Source organism: Hyla sarda, chromosome 1 (assembly GCF_029499605.1).
Source record: "Hyla sarda isolate aHylSar1 chromosome 1, aHylSar1.hap1, whole genome shotgun sequence".
NCBI lineage: Eukaryota > Metazoa > Chordata > Amphibia > Anura > Hylidae > Hyla > Hyla sarda.
In genome coordinates this window covers 297,301,778-297,327,487 of record NC_079189.1, presented here as the reverse complement: position 1 = coordinate 297,327,487, position 25,710 = coordinate 297,301,778, and the positions used below count along the sequence as shown (strand labels likewise).

General features: G+C 40.7%; 1 protein-coding gene across 2 annotated transcripts in view; it reads right to left on the bottom strand.

Moving 5' to 3' along the window:
* The window catches only part of SHC2 (SHC adaptor protein 2), a 63,931-nt gene extending 38,582 nt beyond the window's left edge, over nucleotides 1-25,349 (bottom strand). The window contains exons 1-4 of one of the 2 annotated variants that reach the window (XM_056518029.1): nucleotides 25,277-25,349; nucleotides 4,590-4,660; nucleotides 3,292-3,352; nucleotides 3,068-3,187 (exon numbers count right to left, since the gene is read on the bottom strand). In XM_056518029.1, the coding sequence (XP_056374004.1) occupies nucleotides 3,068-3,187; nucleotides 3,292-3,352; nucleotides 4,590-4,657 (249 nt within the window). In that variant the 5' untranslated portion in view covers nucleotides 4,658-4,660; nucleotides 25,277-25,349. Of the gene's footprint in view, nucleotides 1-3,067; nucleotides 3,188-3,291; nucleotides 3,353-4,589; nucleotides 4,661-22,321; nucleotides 23,028-25,276 lie in introns of those variants that run through there. The other variant, XM_056518028.1, reaches the window with a different exon arrangement.
* Between the last annotated feature and the right edge of the window lie 361 nt (nucleotides 25,350-25,710).

Genomic DNA, 25,710 nt, shown 5'->3' with positions numbered 1-25,710 from the left:
CTTCACTGTATTTGCAGCGACCCCTTCTGCAGGAAGGCTATTCCATGCATCCATTACTCTATCAGTAAAGTAATACTTCCTGATATTACTTTTAAAAGTTTGCCCCTCTAATTTAAAACTATGTCCTCTTGTGGAAGTTTTTCTTCTTTTAAATATGCTCTCCTCCTTTACCGTGTTGATTCCCTTTATGTATTTAAAAGTCTCTATTATATCCCCTCTGTCTCTTCTTTCTTCCAAGCTATACATGTTAAAGTTCTTCAACCTTTCCTGGTAAGTTTTATCCTGCATTCCATATACTAGTTTAGTATCTTCTCTGAACTCTCTTTAGAGTATCTATATCCTTTTAGAGATACGGCCTCCATCACTGCGCACAATACTCCAAGTGAGGTCTCACCAGTGTTCTGTACAGCGGCATGAGCACTTCTCTCTTTCTACTGCTTATACCTCTCCCTATACATCCAAGCATTCTGCTAGTGTTTCCTGCTGCTCTATTACATGGGGACGACATGGGGTGATTGGTCCACATTTCAAATTTTAAGTGCCAGTAGATCTCTTTCCCTTTTTTCTCCTCTATGTTTTTTTTTTTTTTTTTTTTTTTGAGGGTATGGTTGGATGGGTGGGTGTGTGTGATGTGGTGACCATGCTGAGTGGGACAATCACTTTGTCTGGGTGGGGTGGGAATTTATCATGCCTCCTTGATGTATGGTTCTTGCTGTTTTTCTACTTGCCTTATGTTATTTGTTTGTGGGTACTGGGTTATTCACCTAATTGTGTTTCTTGTCTATACTTTACACTATGCTGTTATAGCTGCGCTGTTTTAAAAAAATTTGAAAAATCCAAAAAATAGAGCTAACAAAAAAAAAAGATGAACTTAGCCTTTTAGATACTTTTGCACCTCACTAGAAAAGGGGGTGTAACTTACCGGGAATGATTATAGCTTAGCTGAAAGAGTTGTAGCTTAACTCCTTAACGACGCAGGACGGATATTTACATCCTGCGCTGGCTCCCACGATATAACGGGGGATTCACGCGGTGACCCCGCATCATATCGGTCAGTCCTGGAGGCCATCAACGGCGGGGACCCATGGCTAATACCGGATCACTGATCTCGGTGATGCCCAATATTAACCCTTCAGACACAGCGATCAAAGTTGATCGCCGGATCTGAAGTGAAAGTGAAACCTTCCCAGCAGCTCAGTGGTGCTGTTTGGGACCGCTGCAGTGAATTTTTATGGCAGCGTCCCGAACATCTTGCAGGAAGCGAGAAGGATCCCTACCTGCCTCCTCGCTGTCTGATCGCCGAATGACTGCTCCGTGCCTGAGATCCAGGCAGGAGCAGTAGAGCGGCGATAACACTGATCAATGCCATGCTATTGCATGGCAGTGATCAGTGTAGGAAATCAGTGTGAAAATAAAGTGGTAATAAATGTGATTTAACCCCTTCCCTAAGAAAAGTCTGAATCACCCCCCTTTTCCCATAAAAAAAACTATGTAAATAAAAATAAATATAAACATATGTGGTATCGCCACGTGCATAAATGTCCGAACTATAAAAATATATCGTTAATTGAACCACAAGGTCAATGACATACACGTAAAAAAAAAATCCAAAATAGAGTGTTTTTGATAACTTTTTATACCATAAAAAAAATTATAAAAAGCGATCAAAAAGTCTGATCAAAACAAAAATGGTACAGATAAAAACTTCAGATCATGGCCAAAAAAATGCTCTATTAAATCCCCATATGCGGAAAAATAAAAAAGTTATAGGAGTCAGAAGAGGACATTTTTAAACAAAATCAAACCAATATAAGTTTGGTATCATTTTAATCGTATGGACCTACAGAATAAAGAGAAGGTGTCATTTTTACCAAAGAATGCACTGCATAGAAACGGAAGCCCCCAAATTTTTCAAAATTTCTTTTTTTTTGTAAATTTTGTCGCAAAATGATTTTTTAGGGGGGGTTTTGCAGTAGCTTTTTTGGTAAAATGACTGATGTCATTACAAAGTAGAATTGGTGGCATCATATGGGTTTTTAGGTGGAAAATTTAAAGGGTTATGATTTTTAAAAGTTAAGGAGGAAAAAGAAAAAAATTCAAAAACTGAAAAATGCTGAGTCCCTAAGGGGTTAATTGTTTCAAAAATGGCACACGATTTTAGCACTAAGTAGACAAAATAATAGATGATCGAAGCTTGGAGTAAACAGTCTACAGATCTACCAAATTTTCAAACAGATTGAGCCGCTGTAATACATATGCCGCATTTTAAAAAGAAGCTTTTTGTGACAGCTTTTAATTCAGTGTTTGGAGCCAGAGCCAGAAGGTGATTTGAAAAAAATGGGAAATATAAAGCAAGGACCTATACTTCCCCTACCTGCTGGATCAACTTCTGGCTTTGGTTAAAAAAAAAATTATGAAACACTGCCTCAAAAACTACAACAAATAATATTTTTTTAGCAACCTGTCCTAAATGCTGTGTGTGAATCAAGGCTTAGGCTGCATTCACATCTCGTTTTTACATTACAGGTGTCGGATCCGGCTGGGGGAGGAGCAAATCAGGCTCTCCCGTACCCCAGCCGGACCAGCGTTGAACTCCATTCACTTTAATGAGCTGACCGGAGTCAAATGGTGACTCTGGTCGGCTAATTTTTGACTCGTATCCAGTTTTGTGACCGGACCTTAAACCATAGTATACTACGGTTTTAGATCTGGTCAGAAAACCGCAAACAGGTAAAAAATTAGCCGACCGGAGTCACCATTTGACTCCGGTAGGCTCATTAGAGTGAATGGAGTTCAGCGCTGGTCCGGCTGGGGTACGGGAGAGCCCGGTTTGCTCCTCCCCCAGCCGGATCCGGCACCAGTAATGTAAAAACGAGATGTGAATGCAGCCTTAATCTAGCATATTTTCTCCTTAGAAGAGTTTCCAGAGAGTTTTAGGGTGTGTTCTCATGATCAGGTTTTTAATTGTTATTTCTGAATACAAAACCAAGGACAGATCATGTGAATGTGTGCGCACACTTTTACACCTTTATACAGTAAAGAGTCAGTGGGATTCAAGGGTATCTACCTGTCGAGTGGTGGGTATACTGAGGTTCAGTCCCTCAACGGATATGTTTACAGCAATGCTTATTCCGGCAAAACGAAGATTACTCCGGCCCAAGATTGATGCTAAGGATTTATTGGGGGCCTTCAAAGAAAGAATAAAACATAAATATGACATATGTTAAAAATAACACTGAGGGCATTCATAATCCTTTTCCTTATCAAGCAGAAGTAATTCATTACACTCACCTTTTTCTTCCAGGTCCCTCTCACACCAGGGACAGCCTCATATAGTCTGTTAATGGCTTCTCTGTGACATAAAATAAATAAATAAATAACACAAGTTTTTTTTCAGATGAAACAAACATTTTTTATTTTCTTCTGAATATGCTGGACATTTCCTTTTTTTACTGGAAGTGGCTTTGGGCTGTAACACTCATCAGCTGGTCCATGCACATTTAGAAAATTTGCAGTGGTGAGCTGAAGATAAACCGTGTTTGTGTTTCCATAGTTCCAGACTACAAACAAACCTTGTGTAGTCTGATCCCGTAGTCATATGTTACTTTCATCCATCTGCCCCCTCTTCTTGCTAGACTACCAGCAGTAAATAGTTCAGGAGAGCAGAGTAGCACATACCGTATTTTTCGTCCTATAGGACGCACCGGCGTATAAGACGCACCCAATTTATAGGTGCAAAATCTAAAAAAAGAAAGATTTTGAACCCAATAGTGGTCTTCAACCTGCGGACCTCCAGATGTTGCAAGACTACAACTCCCAGCATGCCCGGACAGCCAACGACTGTCCGGGCATGCTGGGAGTTGTAGTTTTGCAACATCTGGAAGTTCGCAGATTGAAGACCACTGCATAGGAGGTAATACTCACGTGTCCCCGCCGCTTCGGACCCGTCACCGTTGCCCTGGATGTCGCTCCATCGCTGTTGCCGTGTCCCCGTCGCTCCATAACGTCTCTGCTGCCGGCCGGGTATCCTCGCTCTCCGTCGCCGCCATCACGTCGTTACGCACGCCGACGCACGTACGCGACGACGTGATGACGAGGAAGGAGAGCGCCGGCCATACAGGGGATCCCTGAACGGAGAAGACACCGAGGAGGAAGGTAAGGTCCCTCCCGGTGTCCTGTAAGCACTAACCCGGCTATTCAGTCGGGCTGTTAGGGACTGCCGCGGTGAAATCGCGGCGGTCCCGAACAGCCCGACTGAACAGCCGGGTTAGTGTCACTTTCCCTTCAGACGCGGCGGTCAGCTTTGATCGGCGCGTCTGAAGGGTTAATACAGGGCATCACCGCGATCGGTGATGTCTTGTATTAGCCGCGGGTCCCGGACGTTGATGTCCGCAGGGACCGCCGCGATAGGGGTGTATTCGCCGTATAAGACGCACCGACTTTTTCCCCCCAGTTTTGGGGAAGAAAAAGTGCGTCTTATACGGCGAAAAATACGGTAACTAAAGGATTAGACTATACACAGGGGTTGTGTATAGTCTGTTCTCATGGGGATCAACACAAAAAATGTTTACATTATTTATATCACCAACCTTGTCACTTGAGTCCTTGTATTAAAATCCAGAGACCTCATGGAACGAAGAACTTCAATGCAGCCCATGTACTAGAAGGTCAAACATAACAGAACAGAATATTAAACCTGATGATCTACCAGATAAAATGTAAAAAAGGAGTTCATATTAAACAATTTTTTATTTTATTTCTTCAACGATGAGCTATGATCAATTAGTTACAGATCAAAACCTCTGCAGCAGCCACAAAGGCACAAAAAGGGTAAAATCTCCAAATTTTCATGCAAAAATCCATACCAATTTGTGTAAGTTTTGCTTTGACCTTGTGGTGCGTTTACTGCTATGAATTTAAAGAAATATGCCAATGTTGTTAAAAAAAATTCAATGTACTGTATTTCAAATCTGCAGCTACAGATTTGGTTGCAGATCTTCAGAAATTCTGCGGGAAAATTTTATTATTTGCAACATGTGGCTTTTAAGATTTTCAAAAATTTTATTCACTAAGCTGCTACTGTAAATACTGTGGATTTTACACATGCAAATTCCATTGTAGAAAATATGCAACTTTTTCACAACTTGCCACATGTGTGATTGAGCTACAATACCAGGCAAGGCCCATTGACAAAAGTTGTGCGTTACTTCAAAATAAAGCAAACTTTATCATTTGTGCCTTTTTCTTTCCACTTTTTTAGCTTGTACATTTTCTCTGATGCCAATGTCAAATGTGGCAAATTAATCATATTGTTGTGCAATCTATGGTGAATTCGCCACATTTTATAAATCACTTATTGCATTGTTGATTTTTTCACCAATCAATTGAGGGAGATTGTGTAAAAATGTTTAATAGTGTATTCACACGTATAGTATCCTGATATACAGGATTTGAAGCTGCAGATTTCCACTTCGGTGGAAAACTTTTTTTTTTTTAAATGAACTGGTGCCAGAAAGTTAAACAGATTTGTAAATTACAAGTAGAAGAAACAAGATCCGGCACTGCTGTATACACGGTGATTTCTGCGATAACTACAGGTCCAAATGTGAAGCAAAACCAAATCCTGCGGTGCACAATCCAAAGACTGATAGACACATCCAAATATGCACAAAAGAAGAATGGAGGATGGCACTCACCCAGATGGAAGCTTCAAATATTATTTATTGAACAAACACGATGGCGTTGTCAAACAGGTGAACAGACAGGAACACTAAGGGCTTCAGATGAAGTACGGAAGTACGACACAGCTGTTACCTGCACGCTGAGGCCCTCGGCGTTCCTGTCTGTTCACCTGTTTGACACCGCCACCGTGTTTGTTCAATAAAGAATATTTGAAGCTTCCATCTGGGTGAGTGCCATCCTCCATTCTTCTTTTTTGCAGATTTGTAAATTACTAAAATCTTTTAAAATCTTTTTGTGTTGTCCACAGTGCTCTATACTGACACCTGATGCCCGTATCAGGAACTGTCCAGAGCAGGAGAAAATCCCCATAGCAAACCTTTGCTGCTCTGGACAGTTCCTGACACGGACAGAGGTGTCAGCAGAGAGCACTGTGGACAACACAAAAAAAAGAAATTCAAAAAGTAAAGAATATCCTCTGTAGCATACAGAAGCTGATAAGTTCTAAAAGGATTAAGATTTTTTAATAGAAGTAATTTACAAATCTGTTTAACTTTCTTGCACCAGTTCATTTAAAAAAAAAAAAAAAGTTTTCCACCGGAGTACTCCTTTAATGCTGCCGATCTCAATGTAAACTAAATTACTAAATACAGCTTTAAATCATGCACATCAAATATGTGCAGGATACTGTACATGTGAATAGCAAGTAATAAATACGGCCAAAGACCTTACTCCAGATAAGCCCAGCCCTCAGCAAAACTGGCAAACAAGGCATAAATGTGCGGAAAGATGGTTATGCCTACGTGAAGATTGCTGTAAAAAATGGCACTATTTACTCCAAAATATAGGTGCATGAGAAATGATAAATTCCCTCCTTGTTATTTGTAATATGTTGCTTATAACAAAATGGCTTTGTTCTTAGTTCTTTTTTGGTGACAAGAGCCAGCTGCAGGTGACAAGCAAGTACAGCCTAGGAATAAAGAAAATGTAGCCAGGTTAGCAGGGTGGAGTAGACAAATAGACATGTTAGACTTGGCTCTACGGATCAGACTTGGCATCATATATATAACTCTGACGTGTTACTAGTACACAGGTAAATATTCTTAGTTTCTCAGAATATTTCTAACAGCACTGATCAATAACACATCATCCATTACAGTAGACATACCACAACAACATTAACTGCGTTTGTACAAACTGGTGTATTTGGGAAATTCTGGCGCATATGGCTAATAAATAAATTAAAAAGCAGATATGACATTATTGCAGTATACAGTGAACCTGAACAGGTAGAAATTAGAGATGAGCGAACTTACAATAAATTTGATTCGTCACGAACTTCTCGGCTCGGCAGTTGATGACTTTTCCTGCATAAATTAGTTCAGCTTTCCGGTGCTCCGGTGGGCTGGAAAAGGTGGATACAGTCCTAGGAGACTCTTTCCTAGGAATGTATCCACCTTTTCCAGCCCACCGGAGCACCTGAAGGCAGAACTAATTTACGCAGGAAAAGTCATCAATTGCCGAGCTGAGAAGTTTGTGATGAATCGAATTTACTGTAAGTTCGCTCATCTCTAGTAGAAATTATAAATTATGGGTCATTGTGTTGGTGTGTCTCACTGTCAATAAGATCACTATTTTCAATAACAATATTCCAACATTTTTAATGGAAAGTAGCTTAGAAGAACAGATATTTCCAACTATATAAAACTGTCTGTATAGCAAATTGTCTTTTCATTGACCCACATGTACATGTATTCACTTCGTACATCAAGACACTGGAATTGTTGACTTTTCCCCTCTCCTCTGTTTTGACTGACTGACATAAAGGGCTGGAAGCCGAGCCTTGTTTATCAATCATGCAGTTCATCATCACCATTTTGACTCTTTAGCTGCTAAGAGTAAAGGCATTGGGAAAACTAAAGGTATAATTCATTTTATTCCCCTAGCATCTATCTACCAATATCATGTTAATTTGTTGGACAATACATTATTACGGGGTATTATAGCAACTATTTATAAAATTTTTAAAGGAAAGTATTTTTCCTTCCACTGTAACAATTTGGACTATTACTAAAAAAAGAAATCTGTTAAGGTCAATTTAAATGGGTACTGTCATTACAAAAACATTTGATGTCACACAAACATAGGCAAAAATGTAGACATAGGCATAGAGACATACATAAAGAGGCTGGGAGAAGAGAGCGCTCAGCATGTAATCGAGGCGGTCTCATAAAATCAGTCTATGGACTGGGTCACTCACAAAGTGGGGGGAGAAGAGCGCAGCTACGCACTTCTCTTCCCAGTGATTGGTTGTTTATGAACACCCTGTAACAATGCAGGAAACCAAAAACAAGGAAAGAGGTTAATACTCTCATAAGGTACTGTATTTTCCAGCAAGTGGCAGCTCTTGAAGTTGATGTGTTGAAAACAGGAAAAATGTGCATGGAACTGAGGATTGCAGAGGTTGCAGTTGTGACCTGGCCCCTTTGCTACATGGGCAGCACGCACACTGCTTACAAAGCATAACAAGGGCATTTCTGGACCCAGGATACATTTCCCAGATCCCTGTGTGTGGTTCATCAAGAGGCACACACAATTGAAAGCATATCGGTAGCAGGGGCATCACTGTACCATGCTGTCTTCACAAGAGCATAGAGAAGGCCTGAACAGAGTATTGTTTTTTTTTCCATGAGGCCACATATGGCGACAGTGTGGGGGCCTGATTATTTGGGGACACAGAGGAGCCCATTTACTATATAAGGGCACAGAGGAACCTATTTACTAACTGGGGGCACAGAGAGGCCTTACTACTATATGGGGAACAGAGGGGCCTAACTATTATATGGGGCATAGTGTGGGGGCCTATTTACTGTATGTGGCACAAAGTGGGCTTGTCTAGTATATGCAAAGTGGGCACTGTTACTGTGTGGGCAATGCAAATTTGGAGCTTGTATACATGTAAGGAGGGTACTGGAGCAAGGAGCCAAAAATGTTTCTCAGGCAGACTCTGCAAAGATAAGATGTTGCCAGGAGACGTCTTCGTGATAGAAGAAAAATAAAGGTGAACTACTCACAATGTGAGAAAACACCCATTGTGAGCCAATGAATATCTGCAGAGGCTGTGCACAGCTGGTATATATAACTTCATGGGTCGCTATATAGAGGGGAGGATATTGGTCTTTGTATAGTGGATTTTATTCAGTAACAGCATGGTGGTATTAGTCAATCATTATGTGGTTGTGATATGTTGTCAGGACTTTAGTTACGCTCCTAATTTAAGTGAATTTGAGAAGGGTTAAATTCCGATAACAACTGTTGACTTATTCCACTAAGATGTATTGTATAGGTACACAGGTATTAGAGAGCCAGGTGACCATGTCCTGACTTTCTCTAAACTGTAAGAATTTTGTCCAGGTTCAAGTAAACTGATCGGTTCAGTTTGTACCATCTGCCACCATTTCTTCCTTGCTCGTGATATATTTAATCTCAATTACCCATTCTACAAGAGTAGGGGGGTGATGGAGATGTCCAGTGGTGGGATATTCTCAACCTAGCCTCAGTGAAGAAGTGTTGTAGAATCCCCTTTTAACTGAAGAGAAATATCTCAATATTATTGATAAGAGACACATTTGAGCTGTTGGAAAAACATTACTACCTGTCAGGAAGTTGAATGAAGCAAATATCCTAGGAAAAATCTCTGTAGCAATGTGCCGGTGCACTATACGCAAAGCATGGTGCCAGTTACAGCAGAGAATTGTGAACACCACGTTCTCTTGCACTTGGTTAGTCTCTCCTTTTCCTGGCAGGTACAAAGCATGGTGGTATAGTACAGTTGAGATAATTAAGAACAGTAGGGAAAATATTCTAAATGGAGGGCTTGACTGAGTTGCCATGGATTCCACTGGGGTTAAATCTTAGTGGAGGGCTTCCAGTTGTGGAAAAGAGGAAAGAAAAATATCATAGTTGAAAATATTCCAGCCAGGAAAGATGTCGGTCTGGACAGAGGTCACCAAGCCAAGTAAACGGAGGTAAATAGGCTGTCAGTAGTTGTGTAAGTCTAGTGGGTTTGTCCCAAATGAGAAACATCTCCCTTGTTAAAAAAAACTTTGATCCGTCTGGGTGTTAGGACTCCTATTGATTGGTAGAAGGAGCCAGAAGAAGAGTGCAGCTCCGCACTTATATGCCCTCTCTGTTTTGCTGCACTAGACGAGGGAGACAAGAGCTCAGCCATGTGCTTCTCCATGCTTGTTCTAATGATCGGTGAGAGTCTGAACTAGAGATGAGCAAACTTTTCAAATGTTCTGTTCGCTGAATCATCCGAAACAGTTTGTTTCATAACAAACAGGTTCTCTGTGAACTGGCAGTAAAATAAGCCTCAAAACACATGTATAACATTGTCTAAAAAGGCCTGTCTAACACTGCTAGAGTCACCTAGGAATGAATTCAAGCTGCATAAAGTATTGCTCTTTGTTAGAATGCCCTCGAGGTGTCAGAAAACACAATGGGGGAGATTTATCAAAACCTGTCCAGAGGAAAAGTTGTCCAGTTGCCCATAGCAACCAATCAGATTGCTTCTTTCATTTTTCACAGGTCTTCCTAAAAATGAAAGAAGCAAGCTGATTGGTTGCTATGGGCAACTGGGCAACTTTTCTTCTGGACAAGTTCTGATTAATCTCCCCCAATGGCTTTTCCAAGCGTTCCAAAATTTTTCAGTTTGGGAGTTGCTACTGGATTAGTGATGGTCTCCCAAAATTGTAAAGAACTTATAGATAGCGAAGAAGAAATAATTTATGTAAATATTGAAAAGCTGAATTTTTTTTATTTTTTTACAAAAATCTCCCTTTTTGGTAATTGCAACAGGTTTTGAGTCTGGCAAGTAAAGATGCAATGGATTTTTATCAATTCTCCCTTTTGTGATTTGCAATTGGATTGGTGTCCCAAAACAGTGAAGAAGAAATAGCTTTTCTATGAAAAGCCAAAACAGACAGTACAGTACAGAAATCTTTCCAGTGATATTTTCATACCTAGGCCTGTACCCATAACAAGGGGGCATCCTCTACGTCTAGAGGAAAGAAGGTTTCACCATCATCACAGATGGGGATTCTTTACTGTAAGAGCAGTATATATATGTAAGAGAATATGGAACTCTCTGCCACATGATGTTGTGATGTCTGACTCACTAAACAAGTTCAAAGGGGGCCTGGATGTTTTTCTAGAGAGTAATAACATTAGAGGTTATGGATACTAGATTTAAAGGGATAGAGCATTGATCCAGGGATTTATTCTGATCACCATACTGGGGTCGGGAAGGAATTTTTCCTCTATCATGGTGCAATTGGCATCAGCCTCATGGGGTTTTTTAAAGTAGAAAAGGAAAAGAGCTCAGCACAGCTTCCTTAAGCCAAGTATACTAACGCTCAGGGACACCAAGTCCGTAAACCTTCAGCGGGGTGCTCAATCGGAACTTCAGGAAACAAAGTGTAGAAAGAAATAAGGATGGCACTCACCACGTTTTGGGTGATGGCTGTGCTTTATTCAATGACCGGCAGACTAAAGCATGGGGAGGAGGGATGCCAAGAGTGTGAGAGCAATTTCATGCACCTGGTGCATGAAATAACTATTACGCTCTTGGCATCCCTCCTCCCCATGCTGTAGTCTGCCGGTCATCGAATAAAGCACAGCCATCACCCAAAACGTGGTGAGTGCCATCATTATTTCTTTCTACACTCATGTTTTTTTTTTGCCTTCCTCTGGATCAACACAGTAGGGTTCCGGTAAAACCTGATGGACTCTTGTCTTTTTGTAACCTTACAAACTATGTTACTATGTTACTAATTATCGCTTTTTGGGGGATCATGGGTTGGTTATGTGTAAGCCTGGCTGGTAGTAGCAGCAGCAAAAGTGATGGTGGACTAGGGATATCTGTAGCCAGGCAGCGGTAGAATGGTGGGATTTGAAGTATCTAGTGTACAGCATGAAGTGGCGATCTGGTGGGTGTTGTAGTAGCCAATGGACAGCAGGGAGTGGTGGAATGGAGGGAGATGTAGTAACTGGTGGGAGTTGTAGTAGCCAGTGGACAGCAGGCATTGGTGGACTTGTGGGAGTTGTAGTAGTCAGTGGACAGCAGGCAGTGGTGGACTGGTGGGTGTTGTAATAACTAGTGTTGCTCGCGAATATTCGCAATTCGAATTTTATTTGCGAATATCACATATTCGCGAATTCGCGAATATTCGCGAATATAGCGCTATATATTCGTAATTACGAATATTCGTTTTATTTTTTATTTTTTATTTAATTTTTTTTTTCACAGTACACATTACAGTGATCATCCCTCTCTGCTTCCAGCTTGTGTGGTGTAAAGTAGGCTCTAATACTACTGTGTGAGACCGGCGTGTGAATTTTCGCACATGCAAAAATTTGCATATGCTAATTTTCGTATATGCGAATTTTTACATATGTTAATTTTCGCACACGCGAATATTTACACATGCGAAAATACAGCGAGAAGATTACGAATATGCGAATATTCGCGAATATTCGTCCATATATTCGCGAATATTCGCGAATTCGAATATGGCCTATGCCGCTCAACACTAGTAATAACCAGGAGACAGCAGGCAGTGGTGAACTGGTGGGAGATGTAGTAGTCAGCAGACAGCAAAGGTGGTGTAGTATTGTCTAATTAGTTGCATCAAGCATAGGTGGTTTAAATTTCTGTTGTGCTAAACACTCTTTCCGATGTTGGAGGGTGGACAAGACAGAACACCCATGGCAAACTGGGCAAATTTCGGCCAATGGTCCAATCTGGTGACCCAAAAGTCCATGTGCTCTGGGCTAATGGAGCCTGTCAGAGAAAAGGCACAGCTCAGGTATGCAACAACCTGGTTGTTCAGGTGGTGATGTACATCCCTTTGATGATGATTCACGGCAAGGTGGAAAAACTTTATCATAATGTACTACAATGCGAATATGCCACTGCTGTTTCTGCCTCTCGCAGGGGTATTGCTGGTAGAGGGAGTGGAGCATTGAATCAGCAGGTGCGGAGTGTGGACTACTTTAGCCTCCTTCTTGAAAGGTGAAAAAATTCCCCCGTTGTGGCTTTATACTAAGGCTCTAAGAGTGTGGCAATCCAGTACTTATGTCTTTCCTTCAAGTGTGCAATATGCCTCTCACTGTCCAAGCAAGAAAGCATCCAGCTCACCATCCTTTCAAGCTTTTCCAAACCGAGGCTCTGGTTTGTTCCTTCTTCCTCCCATACTGCCAAAGTTGATCATCATGATCGTTGTCATCATCAATTTTACCTTGTGTAGGTTCTTCGTCCCCCTATCCCTTTGACAGATTCTATCTCTAAATCCTCCTTCTCAGGTCCCATTTTCTCATCCTCCTAATTCAACTCCTCCTCAAGAAGAACATCCATACTGCTACCAGCCAGATGTGAACCTTTCTCTATCGCTCCTTCCTCAATAATCACCATAAGCATTGGGTCCAAAAGGAATATCAGTGGCATTACATTACTAACAGTTATCCTTGCTGAGCGTAAATCGTGTTGCCTCATTGAAAGGCCTAAGCACATGACAGGTGTCCCTGATAAGCTGCCAATACCTCTGTCAATGCTTTGCTCTGTATTGGCCCTGGCCAAGGCTACTACTCAAAGTATCTACTGTCGCATGCACTGAGCTGCAAACCGGCAACTGTATAAAGTGGGGCCGGCTTTTTTTGAGCAAAATAATGGCAACTAGGTATGCGCCACCTGGGCTAGGCACACCACCTTAGGCACCTAAAGGCCATGGAGTCAACAAGATGGTGCAAGAAAACCTGAACCACAAACAAATTGACCTGGTGCAAATTAATGCACACTAAAACAGGGAGATTGGACGAATACTGTTGTCTGTATGACACAGAATTCCCAAATAGATAACTAAAGGGATAGAAGAGGAGAACAGGACAGAGAATGTGCTGCCTATGGACAAGGCCTAGCTGCTAGACAATTAGGAGGGACCTGGAGGACCAGATATTGTGGGGTGTCTTAACTGTCAGTCATGACCTTGGGATGCCACTCATTTATCCTACGTAGAGAAATAGGGGAGATTTCTATGCAGAGGAAAAAGTTGACCAGTTTCCCATAGCAACCAATTAGATTGCTTATTTTCATTTTTAAAATGGTGTGTAAAAAATATAAGAAATTATCTGATCAACTTTTCCTCTGCACATTTTTTGATAAATTTCATTCCTATATCCCATTCCTATGTCTCGTGTACACACTTTATCATGAACTCCTCTTCATTGTCCCCATCACGCCTCTCTATATGAACTTCTGATGTCATGGGCTCCTTGCTCCCCCTCAGCATATCCTCCATGACACCTTACAGTATCCTTACCACGCCTTTCACCTCCAGTTCTACTAGTGCTATCCTCAGCCACTGCTTTTACCTCCTTTTAAACATACTCCAAAGGTTGACTGCCCTTATACAACTCCTCCTCATGGCTAATGTTATTCTTCTGCTCAGCACTAGAGAGGGGGAAGCAAAGACAGAGATGACAACTGGCTCAATGTCATATTATCAAAATCTTGTTCTTCCTACAAGGGCAGTACTAATCTCCAAAAGTACAGATCCCCTGAAAGACAGTGAGAACTGTGGCTTGCTGAAGCAGCTGCTGCTACTATTACCACCAGGCACCTGGTTGCTGCTGCTACCTGTACTGGTGCTGATACTGTCCCAACATTCTTACTAACAGAGGCATGCCATGGGTGCTCTGTCCTCTACCCTGTCCAACTAATCCTTTACCAGACATATTTTTGTTTACTGAAAAAGATTTGGAGGTGATTTGTCACTAACCTACTAGTCAACTTTAAGTCTCAATGCTATAAATACGTATTTATGGTAAACCCAACTACAAATGCTCTTTTTATTAAACTCAGAAAATACACATAACTTAGCCTAAGATGGCTATTGTGCATTAACGTTCAATACTTTTAAATGCATACTTATGTTAAACCCAGGTATAAATACTATATTTTGAATTAAACCTAGAAAATACACGTAACTTAGCCATAGATGGCTATGGTCACTCTCAATGCCTCTAAATGTGTAGTTATGCTAAAACCAGGTGAAATACTTGATTAAACCCGGAAAATACATGTAACTAAAAGGCATATTTCACATTCACAACTATGCCTATTTATGTTAAAATACAGGTTATCCCACTGCTTTGCTCAGTTTGCTAGATATTGTAATATGATAGCTTTTATGGGCTCATTCACTGCTGGCTGGGAATTGTATTGTACCAACTGGACACAGCACTGCAGGTGACAAGTGACAAGAGGTGTCAGCAGAGAGCACTGTGGTCAGACAGAAAGGAAATTCAAAAAGAAAAGAACTTCCTCTGTAGTATACAGCAGCTTATAAGTACTGGAAGGATTAAGATTTTTAAATAGAATTAATTTACAAATCTGTTTAACTTTCTGGCACCAGTTGATTTAAAAAAAAAAATTTCAGAGGAGTATCCCTTTAAAGCTCTGCACAAAGAAAATCCTGGAATTGCTAACATGAAGGCTTTGGCTAGAAGTTATGTATGGTGGCTTAAAACTGATAAGAATATAGAGCAATGGGTAAAGAAATGTTCTCCTTGTTATTCTCCAGCTAAAGCTGTGTCACTTTCTTGGGAAGTGACCAGAAATCAATGGTTTAGATTGCATATAGACTTTGCAGGTCCAGTTCAAGGACAGACATTTTTCCTTGTTTTTTGATTCCTTTTCCAAGTGGCTAGAAGTTGTACCAGTGTCCTCTGCCACCACAAATACTGTCATGTTCTGTAAAGTTGTAAGGAGGCTGTTCGCAACACATGTATTACCTTATACAATTGTGAAACCTGATACAATACCTGATACAATTGTGTCAGACAATGGGCCACAAGTTACATCTTCAGAGTTCAAAGTATTTGTGGAAAATAATCTTAATCACCATGTTACAACAGCTCCATTTCATCCATTTTCAAATGGACGAGCAGAGCTCATGGTTCAGACTACTAACGATACTTTAAAGAGAATTGTAGGAAATTTGAATCAGTAAAAGACATACAGTCATGGCTGTAAATGTTGGCACCTATGTTTATTTTGTATTGTGCATATTCCCATCATTGTAATTGATGTGACCAGGGAGCCCATGCTATTTTTGGGGTATATGTATTTTATGGGTTAGGGGTTGTTTGTCCTGGTTGTATAGTTTTTTTGTATATGTGCTAATAAAATTAAAAAATTTGGCATTCTATATTGTGGAATATATTCTTTGTGGGGACAATTGTAGGGGTATACAATAATTGTGAGACAGGAATAGGAATGAGCATAGCCCCTTACATGTCATCCATTTGACAGTACTATTATTATTGTTTAGCATTTACACAGGTTGTATATTATTTCCTCTTCTGCCTTTGAAACTAATATAAACCAATCATTTTTCCAGTGAAATTAACAAACTTTTATTACACCTTTATAAAAGATACAGGAAAATATGTTATCCTCACATCTGAAAACTATCAGACATATACATGATTAGAATACATCTACCACCTAGTGATGGCTGAAGATCACAATGAAGCTGCCAATGCAAGTGCCAGCACTAAGATGCTGAAACCAGAGCAGGAGGTGGTGCACATCCACGCCTTGCCAGCACATGCTGTAATCGCTTAATTGTCATTCTCATGAGCTGCCAACAGCTAAGTATATAGTGCCAGCATGTGTATATGAACACTGGTGTCAACAAACATGTTGTGGTCTTCAGCATGATCTTGAAAACTGAAGACTGGTTGCCAAAGACCCCACAATGATCGTCAAAGCCATACTGTGTACAAACAAAGTGCCAGAATATCATGTACGGTAAGTTATCTTAAGAAGGGTGTATCAGCATAATCAAATTCTTTTTTATATTTTGCAAGGGATGTTTTTAAAAACAAAAACAAGTGATGCTTACCTTCTGCCGATCACAGGCTGCAGCATTGTTCCATGTCAGTCAGTGATTGTTGGGGCAGCCAGGTCCCAATCTAACACTTTGAAAAGTAGGGATTGGAAGTTCTTTAATCGGGAGCTGTTGGGGGACTGGGGTAGGTAAGTATCCCTTGTCCTCCCCCAAAAAAAAAAAAAAAAAGTAATATCCTGAAATACCCCTTTATTTGGGCATGGGAATATTTCAAGGAATTTTTCTGTACCATGACCTCCCAGTAATCAAATATCATGTTATAACCTTTACACGGTTATGTACTCCACTGAGTGAACATTTACCTAAAATAGAGTTTAGTATCCTTCAGTAATTGATCTGAAAACAGCTGAAATGCTTATGGAGAAGATCAGATGTATAGTTGTACACACCACATGTCAATGTCTAGTATTTTTATTCAGTTTAAGGAATAGAATGAGTAATTTACCTCCTAATATATGCACATTCATTATGTTTTTATTAACATTTTTTTTTTGGCTAGGCCTACACTAAGGACGTTCCAGACGGAGATTCTGTGTGCGGCCATTGCTGACTGAATTAGTCGGCGCTAAAACGGCAATATACTCAAGATGGATTCCACCAAAAGAATAAGCAGGAACATTCTTTCTGCTGCAGAATTTCAGCAGTGGAACTTCTACTGCTGAAATTCCATAGTGTGCACTGTGCAACGGAATCCCATTGCCAGCAATGAGATTCTGCTGCACCGGAATTCTAAGCGTAATTACACTAGGAAATTCTGTAGTGTGAACTTAGCCTTAGAATTCTCTAGAACTCCTTGCTTAAAAAGTAGCCTGATCTGCCCTTTTCAGGACAACAATCTCTCTCTCTCTCTCACTCTCTCTCTCTCTCTCTCTCTCTCTCTCTCTCTCTCTCTCTCTCTCTCTCTCTCTCTCTCTATATATATATATATATATATATATATATAAAACTCAATAGCCCAGATCTATCAAACTGTATGAGAGAAATAATAGAATAATATTTTCCCATGGCAACCAATCATAGCTTAGGTTTCACTTTACCAGATCTCGTTACCTGAGCTGTGATTGGTCACTGTGGGAAAATCATTCTATATTTCTTTCACACAGTTTAATAAATCTGGGCCACTGTGTGTATGTGTGTGTATGTGTGTGTGTGTGTGTATGTGTGTGTGTATGTATGTGTGTATGTTCCAGCATCAGGTCCAAACAGCTTAAGATATTAAAATGAAAATTGGCACACATGTTACTAATATGTCAACAACAAACATAGGATAGGTGATTTAACCTTTATCCTCCCCCATTTGAGAGGGTCTGGGTTTTTATTTAGAGTCCCATGCAAGTCTATGGGAAATATATGTTACTGCCTAACTTCTAAACAGCTGGAGATATTTCAATAATACTTGGTCACGTTACGTATATGTCCACTAAAAATATAGTCCATTTAAAGGGTTATTCCAGGAAAAAAAAATTTTTTATAGGATAGTTCATTTAAAGGGTTATTCCGGGGAAAAAAAATTATTTTTTATATCAACTGGCTCCAGAAAGATAAACAGATTTGTAAATTACTTATATTAAAAAATCTTAATCCTTCTAATAATTATTAGCTGCTGAAGTTGAATTTTTCTTTTCTGTATGGCAATAGTGCTCTCTGCTGACATCTCTGCTTGTCTCGGGAACTGCACAGAGTAGAATAGGTTTGCTATGGGGATTTGCTTCTACTCTGGACAGTTCCCAAGACAAGTGTAATCAGAGAGCACTTAGACAGAAAAGAACAACTCAACTTCAGCAGCTCATAAGTACTAAAAGGATTAAGATTTTTTAATAGAAGTAATTCACAAATCTGTTTAACTTTCTGGAGCCAGTTGATATACAAAAAAAAGTTTTTTCCTGGATAACCCCTTTAACCCTAACCTACCCTCTTTTGTGAGGGTCGGGGTTTTTGTTTAACCCCTTAAGGACCAAGGACGTACCGGTACGTCCTTGGTCCTGCTCTTCTGATATAACGCGGGGTTACACAGTAACCCCGCGTCATATCACGGCGGGCCCGGCGTCATAGTGAAGCCGGGACCCGCCTCTAATAGCGCGCAGCGCCGATCGCGGCGCAGCGCGCTATTAACCCTTTAGCAGCGCGCTCAGAGCTGAGCCGCGCGGCTAAAAGTGAAAGTGAAAGTTCACGACTAGCTCAGTCGAGCTGTTCGGGATAGCCGCGGCTAATCGCGGCATCCCGAACAGCTGACAGGACAGCGGGAGGGCCCCTTCCTGCCTCCTCGCTGTCCGATCGCCGAATGACTGCTCAGTGCCTGAGATCCAGGCATGAGCAGTCATGCGGCAGAATCGTTGATCACTGGTTTCTTATGAGAAACCAGTGATCAACATAGAAGATCAGTGTGTGCAGTGTTATAGGTCCCTATGGGACCTATAACACTGCAAAAAAAAAGTGAAAAAAAAAAGTGAATAAAGATCATTTAACTCCTCCCCTATTAAAAGTTTGAATCACCCCCCTTTTCCAATAAAAAAAAAAACACAGTGTAAATAAAAATAAAAATAAACATATGTGGTATCACCGTGTGCGGAAATGTCCGAATTATAAAAATATATCATTAATTAAACCGCTCGGTCAATGGCGTGCGCGCAAAAAAATTCCAAAGTCCAAAATAGTGCATTTTTGGTCACTTTTTATATCATTTAAAAATGAATAAAAAGTGATCAATAAGTCCTATCAATGCAAAAATGGTACCGTTAAAAACTTCAGATCACGGCGCAAAAAATTAGCCCTCATACCACCCCATACACGGAAAAATAAAAAAGTTATAGGGGTCAGAAGATGACAATTTTAAACGTATTAATTTTCCTGCATGTAGTTATGATTTTTTCCAGAAGTCCGACAAAATCAAACCTATATAAGTAGGGTATCATTTTAATCGTATGGACCTACAGAATACATATCAGGTGTCATTTTTACCGAAAAATGTTGTACGTAGAAACGGAAGCCCCCAAAAGTTACAAAACAGCGTTGTTTTTTTCAATTTTGTCGCACAATGATTTTTTTTCCCGCTTCACCATAGATTTTTGGGCAAAATGAATGACGTCATTACAAAGTAGAATTGGTGGCGCAAAAAATAAGCCATCATATGGATTTTTAGGTGTAAATTTGAAAGAGTTATGATTTTTTAAAGGCAAGGAGCAAAAAACGAAAATGCAAAAACGGAAAAAACCCCGGTCCTTAAGGGGTTAAAGTCCAATACAACTCTATGGGAAATCTATGTTCCAGCATAACTTCCGTATGGCTGGAGATATTTTGATAATACTTGGTCACATGTTGGTCACATGTTATATTTATATGTCAAATAAAAATATATAATAGTTAAATTAACCCCTAACCTACCCTTATATGTGATGGATGGGGCTTTGATTCAAGTTCCATGCAAGTATTTGGACTTCTGGTGCCTAACTCCCCAAGCTCCGCTCTTCATCTTCTGGTGAATGTGTCAGTCAGTCTGGCAAGCCACACCCTCCCTGAATTCCATGCCCCATCTTGCAAAACCACACCCACCCTTTAAGCTGCCGCACCTGAGGACGGGATATGAGATGGGGATGGGATATGAAGACGGGATATAAGGACGGGATATGAGGTGAGGATATGTGGTCTTGATATGGGGAAGGGATATGGGGACGGGATATGAGGTCAGGATGTTGGGGTCAGGAAATGGGGATGGGATATGAGGACTGGATATGAGGACGGGATATGGGGACGGGATAAGAGGATGGGATATGAGGTTGAGATATGAGGTTGAGATATGAGGTCGGATATGAGTACGCCATATGAGGTTAGAATATGGGGACGGGATACGAGGTTAGGATATGAAGTCGGGATGTGGGGACGGGATATGAGGTCGGGATATGGGAATGGGGACGGCATATGAGGAGAGGATATGAGGTCGAGATATGAGGACAAAATATAAGAACAGGAAATGAAGTCGGTATATGAGGAGGGGATATGGGGTCAAGATTTAAGGACGGGATATGAGGAAAAAAGCTTCCTCCTTTGTTGCTTTTCCTCCCCTACAAGGGTAAGGTAGGAAAAACCGGGCAGCGCCGTGTTCTCAGCTAGTAGATATATAAAACAAACGTGAGTGACAGTGGAGGCCCCTTGTGACTTCTAAGTGATGTGTGTGTTTGCGTCTCCAAATGATCTCATCCTATCGGATTGCCATATATAATGTGTACATAAAACGTGATGACACATAGATTAACTGAGTATCAATTTGAAAAGATTAGTAATTCCTGAAAAGGGGAGAGATAGTAGATAGGCCATACATTCTGAGACATGAGATTTATTTAATGATTCATAATAATTGCAAGGCTGACCAACTGTTATTGTATATTCTGTTCTAAAATTAAAACAATTACATTGCAGCTCATATTATGTGCCTCATTCGTCATGCTATCTGCCTTACCCTATAGTCTATATTTCTACATCTTTCTCTTTTCTTGTAATGTAATTGATCTAATTTAGAAACAAGTTTGAGAATCTCCAGAATGACTGTCAGAAGAAGAACACCCCTCTGGCTCAGCTCATACCCCCTGGGAGATATATCTGACAGAGCAGACCTGCATTAATGAAACTCTCCCTATAAAAATGAGTCTGAACAGAAGCAATTTAGGGCAAGGACATGTCCATCAATAATAAGTAGATATTAGCCAAAATCTGAGATGATTCAAGGCGCATTACCCTCTCTCTAAAGATTTACACTTACATTATCCTGTATATTGCACTTACATTATCCTGTATATTGCACTTAGATTATCCTGTATATTGCACTTAGATATCCTGTATATTACACTTACATTATCCTGTATATTGCATACATCTGTCAGCATCAGAATACATATAGTATTACATAACTGAAAGGGTCATTGACTGAAAGTCCCTTTTGTTAGTGTATTGATATGCTCAGTCAGTCTCGGCAAAGTGGAAATATCCCAAAATAATTCTAACTTTCACTTATTGTGAAGATTATACTAAATATGTTACAAAACAAAAGAACTTTGGGACTTGTAGGTATTAGTGATAATATGAGGTTTGGTTAAATGTAAATTGTGATGGGACACATGAAAACAAATATGGTGGCCTGGTTGGCGATGCTGTAAGAACTGTTCTAGAAACTAATATGGTTACACCAGCCCTTCCTTTGCTCCTTCAAAACAAAGGAGCCATCATCCAATCAGTGCACAGCAAAACAAAGGAGAAAAACATTGCATCAGCACTTTTACAAATCAGCACCAGGGATAGTAGAGCTGCCCAATAAGGTACCAGAACATAACTCTCTGCACACAGCTCTCAGTACTGAGCCGTTAGTTAAAGGGAAATGCACAGAATCCAATGTTGTGGGACTTAGGGAGTATCATTTAAAGAGTTTTTGGCCTTTAGAAAGGAATACGTTAATATGATATTGGCCATCTTAACTGAGTGCTCTTACTGCAGCTGAATATCAATATCACAACCTTGGTCTTGGGGTTACCTTACTGATCTCAGTTGAATGGCCTCCAGTCTTTCCCTATTATATCACAATAATTCATCCATTTTAATTTCAATATGCCCCACCCTATATGTTGATACGTCTTGTTTCTTTCTTGTATATTTAAACCTGTGTTCATTCTAACAACACTTACCCTCACGATATAAGATACACCGGGTCCCTGCAATCGATCATCAGGGTGAAGCCAACCCTGTGCTGGTTTGCTGATAAAAGTCCCTTTACGAGTCCATTCCTCCCCTGGCAATTTATATGTCTCTGTCCGGGAAGCCTTTCTACTTCCTCCTCCTGCTCCTCCCCGCAACCGGTTTATAACCTGCAGAGTACAAGGTGTCGAACAAACGGGATCACAGGCTCCAAACATAGACCCTAGTCCCCCAGAAGCGCCTGACTTTTCTATTGATAGATCCTTGCTGGCGCCAGAAGGAGATCGGCTCAAGAAAGCTGCAGGACTTGAGAATTTCCATTGTCCCATCCTAGGTATCATCATGCAGAAGGTGGTAGCTACATCCTGCTCTTCTGGACATTGCGGTTCAGCGAAAGGTTGACCCAGTGATGGTGATGTGCTTGGTGTACCAGGGGCCACTTGTCCACTCATAGCTCCAGCTGGCAGAGTTGTCTGTTCCTCTGCTGAAGTTACAGACTCATTGCGAAAGCGACCATACTTGGAGTCAGCCAGCATGCCGTGTGCTGGGATCCATCCAGAGCTTTCAGAGTGATTGCTTCTCTCTCTCATTCCCTCCTCCTGCTCTTCTCTGCTCCCCTGGGAGGATCCACTCTCACAAGATGATGTCATTCTCATATTACTCATGTGCCCCCACCGCATGCAACATCTCAGCTCAGGTCAGCAGAACCTGCCATAGTCTCATCACATCCCCCACCCTTTAAAATAAAGTCATACATTGCAGGATTCTTGATAAAAAGAGAGGTTAAATGTTTACGCTCTATAGCATATAATGCCTTATACCGTGCATTAAACTACATCCTATGGTTTTCTCGTAAATGCCTGGAACGTTTCTTAGCAACCAGAATCTCCAGAAAACAAATTTCTACAGATTCTGGGTTCCCAAAACTGCACACAAGGAAGGGCTGGTAACTATGACGCTTATGTAGATAGTCTTACTTTTTTTAGAGCTCATGGTAAATGTTCTGCTCCAGAAATGTTGACTTGTCTACTTTATAAATCTCTGTGCTTCACGAGACATGTTTTAACATATAATGTATATGCAGATAAATGTACATGTAACATGAAATAGGAGAACATGGAATATATACATCTTTGTATATAAGAAATGGTTTAGGGAAAGCATAGTCCTGACTGGAAATAAATAAATACATATATATATATATATATATATATATATATATATATATATATTCATAACCCTAGCCATTAAAGGTTTCCTGCAGAATAGGTAATAAAGGTCTGATCAGTGGAGTTCAGTCTTCTAGGACCTGCTCAGATCATCAGAACAGGGTTTTATGTCCCCCCTGGGTGAAAAGAGCAATAAGTTAGACGTGCTCTGCCTCATTCTTCAACTCTATGGGGGTGATTTATCAAAACATGTGCAGAGGAAGAGTGGTGAAATTGCCCACAGCAACCAAAGAGACCTGTGAAAAATGGAAGAAGCAATCTGATTGGTTGCTATGGGCAACTGCACCACTCTTCCTCTGCACATGTTTTGATAAATATCCTCCTATTAGCATGATAAAGATAGCCAAGTACAACACTATCTTTAAGAGGACCATAGAGTAGAATGGAGCGGCAGCAACTATGTTCAACCATTGCTTGATTCAGCCAGTGGGACACAGGACTCTGCTATCGTGATTGATGGGTGTTCCAGTGGTCAGACCCCTAAACATGAGACCCTTATCACCTGTCCTGCAGATATTGGTAAAACTCCTCTAAGGCCACTTTCGCGTGGCTGTATATTGGTCAGCAATTTGCATCATACAAAACCAGAAGTGGACCCAAAATACAGAAATACAAATATTTCCATTATAATTCTTCTCCATGAAGGTTCCACTTCTAGTTTTGGCTTACTAATACTGATCCAAATTACTGACCAAAATACTATGATTTATATTTTATGTTTAAGCCTTGTGCTAAAATTAAATAAATATCAGGTTTCCCCTACAATTCTGAGCTCAATACCTCAAAATGACTAAGTAAAAACAGAATTTTAAAATTTATTAAAAAGTAAAAAGTAACATTTTTCATGGACATAAGTATTTAGACCCTTTGCTACGACACTTGAAATTTAGGTCTGTGGCCTCCTATTTCTATTGATCATCTGTGAGATGTTTCTACACTTTATTGGAGTCACCTGTGGTAAATTAAGATGATTGGACAGGATTTGGAAGGACACACCCCTATCTATATAAGGTCTCACAGCTGACAATACATATCAGAGCACAAATCAAGCCATAAGAAGGAAAGAACTGCACGTAGAGCTAAGAGACAGAATTATATGAGGACACAGATCTGTAGAAGGGTAGAAAAACTGTCTGCTGCACTGAAAGTTCCCTACAACACAGTGGCATCAATAATTCTTGAATAGAAAATGTCTGGAACAACCAGGACCCTTCCTAGAGCTTGCCACCACACTAACCTAAGTAATCGAGGAGAGAATGGCCTTGGTAAGGCTACTTTCACACTATGAGTTTTCATCCGTTATTAAACATTCCTTTTCTGTGTAAAAACGCATGTGGAAGCCTAATTAGGCTGAGTTTGTGGGAGGGGCGAGAGGGTATTTAACGCCCCTGGCCCTGACGTCAGGGCATATGGTGCGTTTGGCGGTGTATTCAGTTTGTTGCACCATGTGAGCCATACGTCTGGAGCGGAGTAGTGTTTTCAAGCGGAAGAGTGCAGCGTCGCAGTTTTCCGGTGACTGTTTAATACGGAGGTGGTAAGTGCCAGTACCGGCATTACTGGAACATGTTACTTCTGGGGTAGCGGGCACTAGGGGCCAGCAGGGCCGGTGCATGTGTCCTACCCTAACCCTGACAGCGCCACGGAGCTGCGGGTCTCTGGCGCGGGGGGTTGGGGTTGTAAGTCGGCGTTTGTAGTCTACAGTAGCACGGCATTTACCTGTATTGATGTTACGGGGAAGCGGCAGGCAGCCAGCAGTTCCCACGCGGCGTCAACTTGTTCCTGCGACCTCGCTCCGTTCAGCTGGGGTTTGATGATGGGGGCGTGGCTCAGTTGTTTTGCATTCAGCTATGATTTTGGATAATTGCCACCAGGGGGCAGAAAATAGCAGGCTTGTGTTATAACTCTGCTATTATGCTAACGGACAGCAGGTGGCAGTATGTACAAGTGTAAAAAAAAAAGAGAGATTGTGTTATCATTTTTCTGATTTTATTTTTCACGTACATACACAGTACACGCACACAAAAAAAAAGTGTATGTGCGCATGTATATATGTATATAGAGTGTGTATATGTGGGTATATATATATATATATATATATATATATATATATATATATTTAGGTGTATATATGGAAAAGATTGGTGTAACAT